This window comes from Gekko japonicus, unplaced genomic scaffold, assembly GCF_001447785.1.
Source record: "Gekko japonicus isolate JY-2015 unplaced genomic scaffold, Gekko_japonicus_V1.1 scaffold2204, whole genome shotgun sequence".
Classification (NCBI taxonomy): domain Eukaryota; kingdom Metazoa; phylum Chordata; class Lepidosauria; order Squamata; family Gekkonidae; genus Gekko; species Gekko japonicus.
Window position 1 is genome coordinate 284,516 of NW_015163670.1, and position 15,958 is coordinate 300,473.

The window sequence follows — 15,958 nt, forward strand, 5'->3', positions numbered from 1 at the left end:
CTGGTAGACAGGCCTCGTACCTATCTATATAGTGACAGCTTTGAGCAGAAAGCACTATCTATATAGTGATAGCTTTGAGCCTTCTACTTTGTCCATGTCATATGGCATTAGCAAGTACATGGTTTCTGATCACTGACAGGTTGTTCAGCTATACAGATAGGGGCTACCAGCCATTGGTAGATCTATTTTCCAGTAATTTGGCCAAGTCACTGTACAATTCCATCTGAGCTGGTGGGCCTTGCTATATCTTGCTGTAGTCACTCAACTTAAGTTAACAGGCACTGCACTTAGATGTATTTCCTTTCCTTTGCAGCAAACCAACTGCAAATCATCTTCACTAGGTAAATAATTTGCAAAAACCCCATTAGTTTGACGTGTATGCATGTTAAGACAGGAGAGCCTCCAACATTTCCCCCTTCCCCCTTATACTGAAGTGGCAGGCCAGAAGCCTTCCTTTCTTCTCTGCTTGACCTGGAATGTGCTTCTGCTCTTAGAGAGGTCAAGGCCTGATGGCTTGGCAGACAGGGGCGGTACAGCTACTTGGACTGAAGGCTTTGTCATATGCAAGTAGCAGGCGATTCTCCAACGCACCACTTTTTACTAACTTGTTACATAAACAAGGGATAGAGAGCCAGTATTGTAAATGTGGTAGAGTGTCAGACCAAGACCAAGAAGACCCAGGTTCAAATCCTGGCTTGCCATGAAACACACTGGGTATACTTGGGCCAGTCACTCATACTTGGACTAACTCAACCGGTGCTGTGAGGCTAAAACAGAGGAAATGAGAGCCCCTCTATGCTGCTCTGAGCTTCTTGGAGATAGGACAGGGGGGAAATTTAATGAATAATGTAAATACAATCAGTGTGGAGAAATTACTATTAGCATAGCTCCACCTTCCACCAGTCTCTGTGTTAACAGAGTGTAAAGATGACAACCTAGGTTTTTATAAACAGCCATGACAACACACCAAGAGCCACTATAACTCAAGAGCCAACAATGCCTGCATGACGGACTGCAATCTCACAACGCAGGGAAAAAACAGTTTGCAATATCCTGTAAACATCTTCTCTCATCTTGGACCAGCAGCACGAGACTGCAAAGTAATTTTGTCCCAGTGGGCAACAAATAGCTGCCCCAGTCCAACTTCTGGGGTTTCTATAGCCAATCATGGGAAAATAATAAAAAGAAAACCCCATCCATCCCAGTGCTATCGATCAAAAGATATTTTTCCTGTGGTCATCTTTTCCATTTCAGCAGCCGTAGCCCTTTTCTCATGAAGCAGAAAGCCAATCGGTGCTAGTCTTGGCATTGCTACTCTATATTTATAGGGACTGTTAAAAGAAAATCATTACAACCATGACCTCAACACGAACAACATAAAACCTGCAAATATCTGCTTTCATATTAAAAAAACCCAACCAAACAACTTTCTATCATGCATGCTGCAAAGGAGACATAGGACAGCGTAGGCAGTTTCCCCCAAAGGCTCAGAAGTGGAACAGACTTAAGACGATCCCAGCAACTGGCAGTAGAATGACTTGATGCAAGGCGGCTCTCCGCCTCTCTCCGGAGCCCCGGAGGGCTTAAATGGATGAGACAAAGATCACGTCTCCGCGGACCTCCTCTATCCCTAGAAAGCAAACTGTAGACTCTAGCAGCCTCAGTTTGCAGAAGGAGAAGAAGAGTTGGATTTATACCCTGCCCTTTACTCGGAGTCTCAGAGCGGCTTACAATCTCCATCCCTCCCCCTCCCCACAACTTTAATCCTTCAATAGTTTGGTCTTGCTATTTGAAACCAGTTAGCCTATTCTGTTGTTAGCATTGTGGAGGGGGATCAATTGAAAACAGGTTCCCCTTTCCAATGCTAATAATGAAGCGGGAAGCTTCAACATGAATCCCTCCCTGAACCATCCATGGTTAGGGGTGCTGTTCCTGGCTGCCACAAGAGATGGGGAGGTGAGAAAATCACACATAATTTCAGATTATCATTCTGTCCATGGAAAAACTTCAATAGATCCATGCTCTGGGTTTGAACTGCAAAACAGAGCAGAAGGAAAAGAGTTAAATACCCTCCTCCCTACCTTGCTACCTGGCATGATGTGGTCCATGGGGTCGCAAAGAGTTGGACTCGACTGTGCGACTGAACGACAACAACACCTTGCTCATTCCCAAGGCAAATGAAGGCTGCCAAGCCTTCAGTCTGCACTTTACGGATTCCTTCAATCCGGGGAAGATGCTGCTGTTAGTGCAGTGGATGAACGGGATTCAACTCAGCATACAGAAAGAGGTAAAAATTAAATTAAAAAGGGGAAAGGAGGTGATGGTCACTGTTGTATGGCAACTGGGCAAGGAGTCAGAGTACCAGTCCAAAGCTCCTGGAACCGACACCGGCGGAGCTGTTCAAAGCAAACGCTGAGTGGTGGGCAGAGATATTGGCACCAATATTTGCACAAATCAACAAGTTCAGAGCTGTCACACCTCACCCTCTTGGCCCCTCCCTCCCACTCTTCCCAGCGAATGACCAAGAGGGCTTGCCTATGCAGGCATGTGGGGTCTCCCACCCCCTTAAGGAAATCCCTTCCTCCCCCACCCCCGTCCTGTGGTTAGAGATCTCTTTTTCAGTAGCTCTTCCACCAATCAGGGTCCCAATTCTTCCCCCAGTTGCCCCCCATGTCCTGATTCACTAGAAGGTGGTGTGTGTATGTGTGTACATGGATCCTAAACTTTGCGACTGAAAATGGAGCAAAGTTTTCATATTTAGTAACCAAGCAAATAATAATACTAAAAAAATATGTACTAGCTTCGTTGCTCCAAAAGGGCTGTTTCGGCTTGGGAATATGGAACAGAGGTGGAAGGCAGGAGCCCCTCCTCTCACCACATCCCAGCTGAATTGGGCTCCTGCCGATTTTTAACATGACATTCCCTGCAACTGCTGTGTAGCTTTAGGGAAAGCTAGTCAGATCTGGGCAACCTAGAAGAGAAGAGATTGGATTTATACCCCGCCCTTCACTACCCGAAGGAGTCTCAGAGCAGCTTTCAATCTCCTTTCCCTTCCTCTCCCCACAACAGACATCCTGTGAGGTAGGTGGGGCTGAGAGAGCTCTTGACAGAAACTGCTCTTTTTCAAGGACAGCTGTGCCTGAACTGTGGCTTGCCCAAGGTCATCCAGCAGGTGCAAGTGGAGGAGTGGGGAATCAAACCCGGTTCTCCCAGATTAGAGTCCACGCACTTAACCACTATACCACTAACCTAGACCCTACATGCAAAAAAAGTATCATGTAGTTCGGCCCTGAGACACCACCAGTTTCTGTACTGAAGGATGAAGAACCGCACTGCTTATTCCTATTTCACACATACACAGGGTAAGAAAAAGAAAGCTTGCTCTTAAAAGGCTCAGTTACATCATGAGAAACATTTTGCAGCAATTTCGGGGGGGGGGGGGGGAACCAACATATTCTGAAAACCAGGCCAGACATTGCATAACTCCCACAGCCACTTCCTGAAGATTTGTTGATATGTCATGACCTGCATTCTCCAGAATCCTCGTAGCAAAAATGGACGGCGGGTTTCGGCTGATGTCACGGAGGCAAGCAAGTTACCTGTAAACCACAGCAGCCAACGGCATTGAGTATAGAAGCATTGTGTATCACTCGGTAGGGAATCCCCAGCTTCACTGCTCGGAGAACGAGGTCACTGTGCGTAGTCGCCCTGTGGAGAGGAAGCAGCGGGTTATGGGAGATGGGATTTGGGGGGGCGGGGCTTGCTTTTCAATTCATTTAGGACCCATCTGAGTCAGTCCTCTCACAGCGGACCTTACAATAAATCAGTAATACACAGCTTCACAAATAACAAGCCTGCTTGTGGAGAAAGATGGGATTTTAAATAATAAAATGTACCAACATTATTTAGACAGCAAGCACAACTGCTGTGGGTGTACTGATCTCACGCTGGTGTGTCCCAGAGGAAAAACACAAACAGCATTGGGCCAGGGAGCCTTGACACACATGGCCAGATGGGGAGAAGCCTTTCCACACTTCACCCCTTGCTACAGGAAATGCCAACATATGCCCAGCACCAGTGTTCCCTCTAAGCTGAGTTAGTGTGAGCTAGCTCACAGTTTTTTAGCCTCCAGCACACAGATTTGTGTATTGATCTCACGCTGGTGTTTCCCAGAGGAAAAACACAAACAGCATTGGGCCAGGGAGCCTTGACACACATGGCCAGATGTGGAGAAGCCTTTCCACACTTCACCCCTTGCTACCGGAAATGCCGACATATGCCCAGCACCCCTGCTATTCTCACCATTCACAACATAAGGTGGTACAGTCCAGAAGCACCTTGGCTATTTAATTCCGTGGACTGTATAGACTGATTTTAAAAAGACACATGGGCACAAGTGTATACTTAATGTATTTCAGTAGGCTGTTCAGAAGACCAAGGGGGAAGCAGGACTGAGTTCTCCATGTCAAATACCAAAAGGGTTTCTACATTCAACTAGCTAAAACAGAAAGCACAGCAAACTAAACTGTCAAAATGCAAGCCTTTTACATTTTTTCCCTTTAATAAAGCAAATTTCCCCCGCTAACTGGATGTTCCACTGTTTCTTTGTCTCTTGCAAAGGACTGCAGGACATCTGTTGACTGGCAAACATCAGCTTTGTTGAGTGCACAGACTAACTTCGGCACGACTCCAATCCTCCTCCTAATTACTGAGGAAACAGGTCTCCCCGTAATTGTAAAAGAGAAACTTTGCATGCACGCTCTGCATTTGCACCAGTATTCTAAATGCTTGTTTTCATGATACATTCAAAAGTGCTATTCAGGGCTTCGGGGAAGGCCCATTGTACCCATCCCCACCCCTCCTAAGTCTCAGTGGCTTTGAAAAATAATTCTCTTCTTGGGGGGGGGGGTTTGCAGAAACAAAAGGTTGCAAGAAGTCAAGGGAACAGAACTAGCATGTACCAACAGCATGCAAATGAAGGCTCAGAAGGACGGTCCAGCTAGGGAGGTGTAGCCCCCTGTTCAATTGATTAATGGCTGAGGTTTGACTCAAAGGGTCACCCATCTAAATATATGCTGCCACTAATTTACACTAAGCTGTTTGTACAAGAAATATCAGCACTTTAAAAAAGCAAGGGTAGGCGCGATGGAACAGGTTACGTCTGAAAAGGCCTGAATACTGAAAACGCATCCTTTGTAAAGGCTGCTGTCCAAGTGCACATCCATCATATTCATTGCATTATGTAACCAAGTATGGAAAGTCATTTAAATAAAGCCCAGATCTGAACAATAGCTTCAGCTGCCCTCTTTTCCCAAAGATATCGTAGTTCAATGCTGCCCAGTCCACAGGGGTGAGTTGGCAGCAGCAGCGGGAGGCATCTGGTTGAAAATGGCCATTAGGCAGCTCTGCAGGGGGGTCCCAGGTGCTTCCCAGTGTTGCAGCTTCATTTTCACAGGAGGTCCCAAAAGTTCCTCTTTGGCTAGATGTTGTTCCATCACTATCATTTGTCTAAATTCTGGCTGAGAAATGTGTCCACATCCTTCACTGCTCAGTCAAAGGTTTAAAAGGATCCAACAGTGCCATCCAAAGTGAAGTTAAAACCTTCTAAATGCACTGACTTCGGTGGACTTAAGACTACGGTAACTCTGCTTACAATGGCACGGCAAGAGTCCCCTCTCATTGCAGGAGAGAAGAGGAGAGAAGTGGGTAGGGGGGGAAAGGAATAAAAGAATGCTGTTAAAAATAAGCTTGCTGGATTAGGACAGCAGGAGAGAAGAGAGGTCTACGTCAACTGTTCTTCCTGGATGACCAGCAGACTGTTCCCCCCCCCTTTCCCCCCAAATAATGTAATTAGAGACAGAGAAGCACATGCCAGGCAGCAGTGGGCAGGCAGCCATATCTTGGACTCCAAAGTAGGGGCTTGAAGACTTCTTTGTTGGGAACCTATTTGATCTCCAAAATAAAGCTCTACATCCACTGCTGCCTGCCTCGAGTTTCTCTAATTATTAAGTGACTTGTCAGGTAGGGGAGAAAAAGGAAAGTTTTGCTAGTCCTCTGAACAGCAAAAAAAAAGTTGATGCAGACATCTCTTTTCCTTCCTGCTGCCTGAAAACTATTCATTGATTCTGAACTGAATTCCTTTATTGTTTTGTTCCTTTAGTAGTGTATATTCTCCTCCAGTTTGCTATGAACAGGACTGGCCACTTGCGTAGTTTTTAGTTCCTTTGGCTAGCTCCTAACATTGAGGGGTTTAAAATGTAAATTAAAGAGCAACAGACAGAAGCTCACAAGTCAAAAACTGGACACCTCGAGGGCTGCCACTGGTCTCCCTCCATCACCATTGCCAAGTCAGAAGCAAAAACAGCAGTGTTGTAAGCGACACCTATGACTAAATTGCAGAATTATTACTGGGTGGGAACTGGGACTTTGGCCATCACCTTTACTCTGCTCCATTCTCAGTGTGGCCCTCCAGCAAAAGTAGCCGTAGACTAGAGATCCACACCATGAACAAGCTCTGCAGTCTTATGAAGAGACAAGGCAGGGCTGTTGCGGCATCACAAAGCCAAGTGTTGGTGTGCAATTTGTCTTAGAGTCTCAGGGCTCATTCTGAACAAAACAGAGTCCCCACTTCTCACAGAAATTCAAACACAAACAAGCACTGGTGCATGTGACAGGGGTTGCCTATCCCGGCTCCAGTAGTATCTGCTTCCATTGTTCCTTCCTGCCCTTCATCATCCTTCCATGCCTTTGCCTTTCCAATTGCTCCAAATTCTATGGTAAACCCAAAACTGGCCTTTGAATTCTGGGTACACTCCAAGAACCTGTCCTTGAATTTTGGTCCCAGCCATTACCAGCACAATATTTATGCAAAACCTCCGCATGCCAGCTTCAGTCAAAAGTGTCTCTTTTGGAGTCCTGGGCAGTTTCTGCACAGGAAAAAAACTTGTGTGGTTCCCTGTGGCTGGTGTGGTTAACAATACAGCGCAGCAGCAATGGGGCTTCTGGGTGGAAGGTTTGCCCCACAGTTTCCCTGCCCCAGTCACCCGACAGCAGCCATCCTCTTACCCTGGGCCACAGAGGCTTTTTACATTTTTTCCTTTTAAACTGGCAATTTCATACCGTTACACTGAAAGACCGCTATAACAATAAGCGTAACAGGCTCTGTGAATTCCCAACTTTCTTTTGGAAAAGTTAAGTCTCTAGTCCCTTCTGTTGCAGAGATATCCCTGCAGCAGAAGAGACTACAGGCTTACATTTTTTAGACAGCCCGAGATTTTAATCACGGCCCTGCTTGCTTGAATGGTGGCAATGATTTTAACTCTCAAAGGCTGGCATCATCTGCAGTTAAGTACCCGTTCAATCAAAAAACCCCTCCACCCTTCTTGATGTCCTGCAGAACTATATTTACATAAATTACTCTTTTTAAAAACATACCCCTCTTTATGAAGAGAAACCCCTTGTACGGGGTGTACGGTGATTACATTTCCCCAGTGGCTCCCCCCCTCCGCCATATTAATTTTGATTCGCCAGCTGGAGACAAAGCCCTCTTCTCTGTGGCTTGACGTTACAGATTGATGATGCTTGACAGGTCAGGGCAGAAGGACTGCCACCTCCGACGGGAATAGGAAATGGAACTAAGAGGCTTAATAAACTGAACTGAGAAATCATTGGTAACGACCCAGATGTCCACATAAGGCTGGAACACATGAAACCCACTAGGAAGATGCATACAACAGATAGGCAGCATTACTTTTCAAAAGCGACCACAGGGTTTGCATCCAGGAAATAGAAAGGCCTTTGAACAAGCATAGGCAAGAGTCTCCAGCAACAAACGAATCCCATGCAAGAAGGACGCAACCTGGGAATTCTTTACAGCTTGCACAATCGTAACAAATTCTGCGGTGCCATCCTGAGCAAAGCTACACTCAAGCTCATGGACTTCAACAGCTGTATCTAGATATTTCCCTAGATACACAGAACAGTATGTATCTAGAGAAATATGAGTGTGTATTTCTATCTAAAGATGTGTTTCCAGAAGCTACATCCGTGTGGACATGATCGGCTATGGCTAGTGCACTCCTTCCTCCCCTGTGTGAATCCCCTTCCCTCCTTTTTCTTAGCTTGTTTTACACAAGGTGTAATTTTACATCTGCAATGGCATGCACCACTTCTTAACAGTTGTTACGATTTTTTTCCTTATTTGTAACAATAAATAATAGCAATGGAGACAAATTATAAATAAAATTAGAACTTGAAATTTTGAAGAATAGACATAGCATCCCTTTGGGGTACTCCAAAACTATTGGAGAGGCTTCTAAGAACTGAATGTGTACCTCTATAATTATTGCCTTGGAGTGAAGGCAGCATGGAGTAGCCTGGTCTCGTCAGATCTCAGGGTCAGTACTTGGACGGGAGACCACCAAGGAAGACTCTAAAGAGAAAAGCACTGGCAAAGCTACCTCTGCTTCTCACTTGCCTTGAAAGTCCCTAGTCGGGGTTGCCATAAGTTGGTGGCAACTTGACGGCTCTTATTACCTTGGCAGCAGTGTAATTGAAAATTCAGCCGTCAGGTGTCATCCACCTACTTTGTTATGTCACATGGATCTGTTGGACTAATGGCAACACCTTCCATCAATGGAAGGAGCCTTCCTCAATGCAAGATGGGAAGCCTCTTTTCACCAGAGCATGCATCAGAGGAAAGCAGCACTATTACTGCAATAAATGCCTGGGATCCAAATCAACAGAGCCTTCTTGGTCATGGCACCAAACCCTTGGAAATCCTTTCCCAGGGAGATTCATCCATCTCCTATCATTGTCTTCCACCAGCAGGTGAGGACTTTTTTGTTTTGTTTGGCAGCCACATTTATTAGCGTTCCTCTCTGTCTGTGTGTTTCTACTGTGTTTTTGTTAATTGTTTTAAATATTTTAAATATATTTGTGTTTTAACTGCTTTTTAATGTCTGAACTATTTTAATGTTTTTTTTTAAATGTTCACTGCCCTGGGGATCCTGAATTGGGTGGAAAGGCAACAGAAAAATGTTCTAAATAAATACAGTACAAAGTAAAAATTAAATTAAAACATGGAACAGATAGGTGAGCCATTCGTGTGTCAACTGCGCAAGAAGTCAAAGCAGTCCTATCTCATATAAAAAATACGAGCCCTTGGAAATCAATCTTTTCCATATAGTCAGTCCTGAATCAGTGCTTTACCACCACCACAAACAAGACTATTTACAACTGCTGCTGCATCTTACCCAAAAGGATCTCCAACTACAAGAAAAGCCACGTCACATTGATGGGCATCCTTCAAGACTGTATCTGCATTCTGTTCCACTGTTTCTCTGTCAGCAAGAATCAGTTCTTTGCCATAAAATTCCTCCTAGAATAAACAAAAACCATGATGTCACATCTGTTTCCATTCTTTTTCCAGGGAATTCCAGACAACATCTGTGCTTCTACAGAAACATCTGAATATCATTTAAACATTCTTACAGCAACTTCTGAGGCAGGCTGAGAGCCAGCAACTGGCCCAGTGTCTCTACTGGTTGCACTACAGCAATTGCTTCTTTTTGTCGAATAAAGTTTTTCACAACAACTGGAATCCAAAGCATACCTTAAAACCAAAGCAAAACCGGCCTGTCCCCTTAACAGAGGCTTAAGGTGATGTCATTAGGTGATGTTAGCTACTTCCATGCTATGAAAAGCTTCACTTTCCCAGCTCCACATATTAAACCTCTATCAAAAGGGCAGAACATTTTCCCTCCAGCTTGTTGGCAACCCTAAAAGAGTCATCCTCTAAACCTTTTTCTGTGACAGGAAGTGGGCACCAGAATTCCTGCCTTACGCCATATCTTAACCAATCAGAAGACTCTGATCCATCCCGGAGGTTCCCCAAGAGATTTTTCAAGATTTCCAAATGCTTTCATAAAGAATTATTCTTTATTCTTATGCTCACAAACATTATTTTTAATTCGCAAAGCTGTTCTCCCCCCCCCCAATTTATATCCTGTCCCTTAGTCAAAAGAAGTTACGGTAGTGGATCTGGGTCTTTATCTCCACCTCATCCTGTTCAGCAAAGTTGGTCAAGCTAGCAGATAAGGGGATGAATCCCACGATCCATGAGGGAAAGGTGCTAATGGCTGTGCATCTTCCCTGCTTTCCCCTCCCCCAGCTCCCATTTCCAGCCCCAGAAAAGTATATTCCCAGGGGGGCAGGACTCACAGAATAAGAGCCGTGCAGGCTGAGATGCTGTGATGGAGAGAGGGAAGACAGCAAAATCACTCCTCAGTGCCTCCTGAGTGGCCGACACTCTGCTGATGGAAGGGGAAGAAGGGAATGATTTCATCCCCGCCCCCACTGCATAGGATTCCCAGCCTGCGCCTGCAAATGTTGGAAGATTCTGGGGGCCCTGCCTGGGGAGAGTGTAGTTTCAGGAGGAGGTGATGTCTCCACTGATATTATTCCTCCCTCCAGTCCATTTTTTCCTCCAGCTCCTCAAATTACCGAGGGTAGGAGGCCTACCACTGCAGCCTCCTGAACCACATGACTATTATACTATGCAGGTCCCATGACCCTGGGAATAAAGTTTCCTAGGGTGGAAATGGCTGCTGGTTGGGAGCCAGGAAGACTGATGATCCTGATAGGGTCCTTGAACTGGATTCAACCTATTGACTTACCCACAGTAAGTCTTATAGCTGATTGTTTTGAACCAGGTCTTCTTGTCCAAGTCCAAATCTCCATCCATGCTGTCTCCCTGTTACTATTATCTCATATTGCTGCGGTAGATTCCTCAGCTTGAACTTGTTTTTAGAGCTCTAAAACACAACTCTTTCCACCTGTAGTCACCTACCAGTGCTTCCTTTCCAACTGTGAGAATTGAAGTGTAAGCCTCCAGGTATACCCGGCTACACTGTTGCACAACCTCCAGGCCTTTCACTGTAATATCTTTGGCATCTCCCAGTCCAAGTCCAATCAGATAAAGCATTTTTGTTAAAACAAGGAGTGAAACAGTTGTCAGGTCTAGAATGGGGATTTTGCAACCTGCAAACGAGATGAAGAATTTAGAAAAATAATCCATACATATTGGAATGCTGCCAAAATAACAGAATTCCACAGGCAAGATTTCTCACAACAGAAGTGAGCTTGTAGCACTAGTGTTCCATAACCCTTCTGGAAACAATAATTTTTTATAAAAGTTCTTGAAATAGCCTCGCAATATAGGGAAGGGTTATCTTTCTGCTTTGAGAACTTTTGTTTGTTTGTTTGGGCAGGTATTACAGAACACTCCAACTATTGAGGCCTGAGAAAACAGTGCTAGGGTTGTGTTATACTGATGGGACAGGTACAGGTCAATAGATGCTCTCATCTTTTTCACAGTTTAGATACTGCCGGCTCTTGTGCCTTTCACAGCAACCTGTTGAGCAGAAAGTGAACTTTCGCATAGCATGGAGAGGAACACCAGTGGACACAAGCCATGTAATACCTTTTGTTCAGACCAACAGACCAACCCAATGACTCATAACAGTGTGCAAACGTTCGAGCTCACTAGAATTATCAGGTGGGCTCAAAAGCTTGCACACTGTTCTGTGTCATGGGGTTAGTTGGTCTGAATAAAAGGTATTACATCAATTGCATTCTTGTTTTTTTGGATTTTACTTTTTGGCCAACACAACTGTAAACAACTTTTCTGAGATCCTGAAAACTGGCTTACAGAGCAGAAGCAAGGCTTCCAAGGTATACTGGAGCCTCGGCATTTTTCTTTTGAGAAATTAACTACTGGGGCACAACCACATTCTCACACACATTTTAGCCTCCTGTCCCCACTAGCCCACCCTTTTATCTTGTGAGAGATATCTGTGTCTTATCAAAGATGCAGTGATTCAACCAAAACAATAGCTTCCAACATAAATAGATATGGGTCAGGAACAAATGAAAAATTTGCAGCAACCTATTTTGAGAGTTGACAAAGAGAAAATTTTCTCCCTCTCACAAAATATTAGAACATCGAGAGCATTCAGTGAAGCTGATGGGCAGTAGATTCAGGATAGACAAAAGGAGATACTACTTTACACAGAGAATGATCGAATTTGGAATTTGCTGCCAGAGGATGTAGTAATGGCCACAAGAATAAAAAGCTTTAAAGAGGGATTAGATAGATGTATGGAGGATAGATCTATCAGTGGCTACTAGCTATGGTGACTAAGAGGAACCTCCACATTCAGAGACACTGAATCCCAGAGCCAGGAGACAACGTCAGGGGAAGGCCTATGCCCTGTTGTTGGCCCTCCAGAGGAACTGGTTGTTGGCCACTATGTGAGACAGTATGCTAGACTAGACGCACCACTGGTCTGATCCAGCAGGGCTCTTTTCTGTTATGATCTTATGAGTAAAATAGGAGATTTTAACAGGTGAAAGGTCCCCTCTTCTGAATTACAAAGTGTACCTACAGGTTTTCTTCAGCCATTTAAAGTTACAGGAGCCTTTTTATTCTTAGGAAGAGGGATGGAAAAAGCTGAATTTCTACCACACCAGCCATTATATAAATAGAAGCCTTAGCAAGAAGACAAAACTCGACAGAAACTGTAGTATGTTGTTGTTACTGGCATGCTCACAGCCCATTTGTACCAAACCCCAACCATTTTCTCTCTTGCAGACAGTCTGCTAGCCTGATACTATGCACATTTACTCAGAAGCAACTCCACAGAACTCAGTGCTGATGTCCAAGAAAATCACTTCAATGTTATTGGAAGAAAGTCCTGTTAATTCCCACTGGATTTAACTCCAAATAAGGAGTATTTAGGACTGAGACCAAACTCTTACTTTAAAGTAATCCCAAAGGAAATTAATGGGACTTTCCTATGATCAGAGCAGAGTGACTTCCTTGGGCACCAACACTGAGTTCTGTGGACTTGCTTCTGAATAAATTTGCATAGTGCCAAGCTGCATAGTCAATCTGACTTCAGTGGGCTATTAGGTAACAATGCATAGCCAGTTCTTTCCCTTGCCATTTACTTGAAATAAGTAAGGCAGCACTTTATGCACTTACTTCAGAGTGTGCCCCACTGAAAACTGGTGTTATTTTTAACAAAGCGTGCATAAGACTGCACAGTAAGTCCCATTCATTTGAATAAAAAATTATTTCCGAATCTGGCTGCAGTCGTAGAAACACTTACATGGAAGTTAGCCCCACTTAATTCAGTAAGAGCAGAGCTGCAATCCTATGCAAAATTTACTCCAGTCTAAAACTATTGAAATCAATGAAACTTAAGTAACACCGGAATAGCACTGCAGTGTTATTAGGAATAAGCAAGCACGAGAGTTTCTGCCTATTGTCAGAAATATATTTCATTGAATTCCGTGGCGTTTAATCCCAACTAAGCGTTCACACTAAATGCCTCCATGCTCACATTCTCGCCCACTGATAGACACGCGTTTCTGCCACATACAAATCAGTACGCGCTCGGTGCAGGCAACTACGGCAATCAGCACTGGCCGGAGAGGTGGACAGATCCCGCGCGCCCCACAACTCACATTCGCGGCGTCAGTTCCTTCTATCTGACTTGCCCCTCCACATCCATGCTTTCAGCAGGCTTCTAGGGTGCTTTACGGTTTGCCGCAAAGAACACCTAGCTTATGTTTACGACATTTTGCATCGTCAAAGACCGTGAGAGAGAAGCCTGCAACAGTTCAGCGCGGGGGTTTCCTGCAGGGCAGGAGATGCCGGAAGCGGGTGGATGGTGCCCTTGGTGCTGAGGTGTAGGTGGTTCAGTATGAGTGCCTGGGAGGCTGGCAAGGCGCAGGTGATACCCACCGTGCGCCTCTCCAATGGCTTAAACATCCCTGTGTTGGGGCTGGGTAAGTGCAGTAAGGATGGCTTTTAAGGTGCCACTAGATTCCGGTTGTTCTTTTATCCAGGTTGCCAGAAGCTGCTGTGAGAACACACTGCAGCTGAATGCATGCCTTTCCCTTTTCGGGCATACACTGAGAAGCAGTGGTTTTCCCAGCTGGCATAACCGTTTTTCTGCACTAAAGTCTGAGTCACACTTTCCCTCCTTCCTCTCAAAACGTTTACCCCCGGAGTGTGTAGGAGGAACATTTACTTTCAGTGGAGTCTACCTTCTGTGTTTCTGCATGAGGCACTAGTCTGGATATACCGGGATGTACTAAAATTAACGACAGTGATTGCCCATAGGGAATACATGAGTGCCCATAGAGAATAATGGAGAGCAGGCTTGCCCAGAGGGGATAGTGCAGTACATAATTACTAATAGAGAATCCATAATGCCAATAGAAAATCCATAACTGCCCATAAGGAATAATGGAGAGGAGCTTGCCCATAGGGGATAATGGAGTACATAACTGCCAATAGAGAATCCATGATTGCTCATAGGGACATAATTACCAACAAGGAATCCAGAATTGCCCAAAGGTCATTCTGGCTCCCCCAGCTCTCGTTAGGGGCTCTTTAAAAAGTATGGCCTCGCGAGAGGTTGTTCTGGCTTCCCCAGCTCTCCTTTGGTCAGTCTGGTTCCCCCAGCTCTAAAAAGTTATGGCTGCTGTCACTCGGACATCACACGCGAGAGGTCTTTCTGGCTCCCCCAGCTCTCATTAGGGGCTCTTTAAAAAGTTATGGTGCTGACTCGCGAGAGGTCATTATTCCCTATGGGCAAGCATGCTTTCCATTATTCCCTATGGGCAAGCATAGTCTCCATTATTATCTATGGGCAAGCGTGGACTCCCTTGTCCTCCCTTGTCCTCTGTGGGCAAGCGAGGACAGCATTATTCCCTATGGGCTAGCATTGTCTCTATTATTCCCTATGGGCAAGGATGCTCTCTAGTAGTTCCTATGGGGAAATTTGGTCTGTATTATTCCCTTTGGGCAAGCGTGGCCCCCAATATCCTCTTTGGGCAAGCGTGGTCTACTTTATTCCGCAATAAAAAAACAGTACCTCAGATGTAGTGGCAAATGGTTTGCCACGGGCTTCCTCCGGACTCCTGCGGTGTGATCGCGCCGGCGTGCTGCGTTTCCCTCCGACCCCTCGTTAATGCGCAGGTGGGGAGGACAGGACCCGTGGTTTGCCGCCGACGCATCAGATCGCATTCTGCACCGGAGCAATTAGCCAAGCCTCCCCCCCTCTGCGTTATCCAGCCGGTGTGACCGGGCCTGAGTAGCTTTTGCACTATAAACTTTTGAGGATTATCTGTACTGTATCCATTTCGTAGATTAAACATTAAAAGATTTGCCTGATGCATATGAAATAGGGCTGGTGAGCTTTGGGTGCCATTTCCGTCTCCCCCCACCCCCAAATCTCTGTATGTTTGTTGGCACATGACAAGCATTGATTTAAATGGCAGAACAAAGGTTTGAAATGTATATCTTATAAACAAGGCTACACAACGTTTAAAAAACATCAGCAATAAAATAGCTGTGAAAGTCAAGTTCTACGCAGCTGTCTTGGAACAAGTGCAAATAAAATCCTTCCTATTTGTCTTTAGGAGATCAGGTTAGCGGTCTGTGGAGACTTGTGTGTTCTTCCTAACCATGGCTAGAAACAACTTTTGAGGTAACGCCTCATAATGAAGTGGCCAGTGCATATGTGTCATGAACCTATATTAAGGAGATTTCAATGATATGTCAGGATTCATGCCATCATAGAAATTCCAGGGATTTTAAAGTGTGTGTGGTGATTTCCCCTTCCTGTTTTAGTAAAATGGAAATTTTTGGGGAAATGGAGACTATACTTACTTTCCTATCAAACCTAAACCATCTTTTATCTTTTGGCATATAAAATGGCTGATTGGGACATTTATGGAGTTTTATAAATGCCTAGCTTTCTACGAGCAATACTGAAACATTGGCCCTGTTCACACGGAGCATTTGCCCCGCTGAAGGCACAGGAGTCCTGCGGAGTATCCGGGCGCGATCACACGGGAACATCTGGGAGGCGTAGCACTCCCG

At 45.1% G+C, this 15,958-nt stretch overlaps 1 protein-coding gene across 1 annotated transcript in view; it reads right to left on the reverse strand.

The window, feature by feature from the left end:
* DPH5 (diphthamide biosynthesis 5) overlaps positions 1 to 13,626 on the reverse strand; it is a 42,786-nt gene extending 29,160 nt beyond the window's left edge. The window contains exons 1-4 of the mRNA XM_015407749.1: positions 13,531 to 13,626; positions 10,850 to 11,040; positions 9,255 to 9,379; positions 3,600 to 3,708 (exon numbers count right to left, since the gene is read on the reverse strand). Of these exons, the coding sequence (XP_015263235.1) occupies positions 3,600 to 3,708; positions 9,255 to 9,379; positions 10,850 to 10,984 (369 nt within the window). The 5' untranslated portion in view covers positions 10,985 to 11,040; positions 13,531 to 13,626. The remainder of the gene's footprint in view (positions 1 to 3,599; positions 3,709 to 9,254; positions 9,380 to 10,849; positions 11,041 to 13,530) is intronic.
* Between the last annotated feature and the right edge of the window lie 2,332 nt (positions 13,627 to 15,958).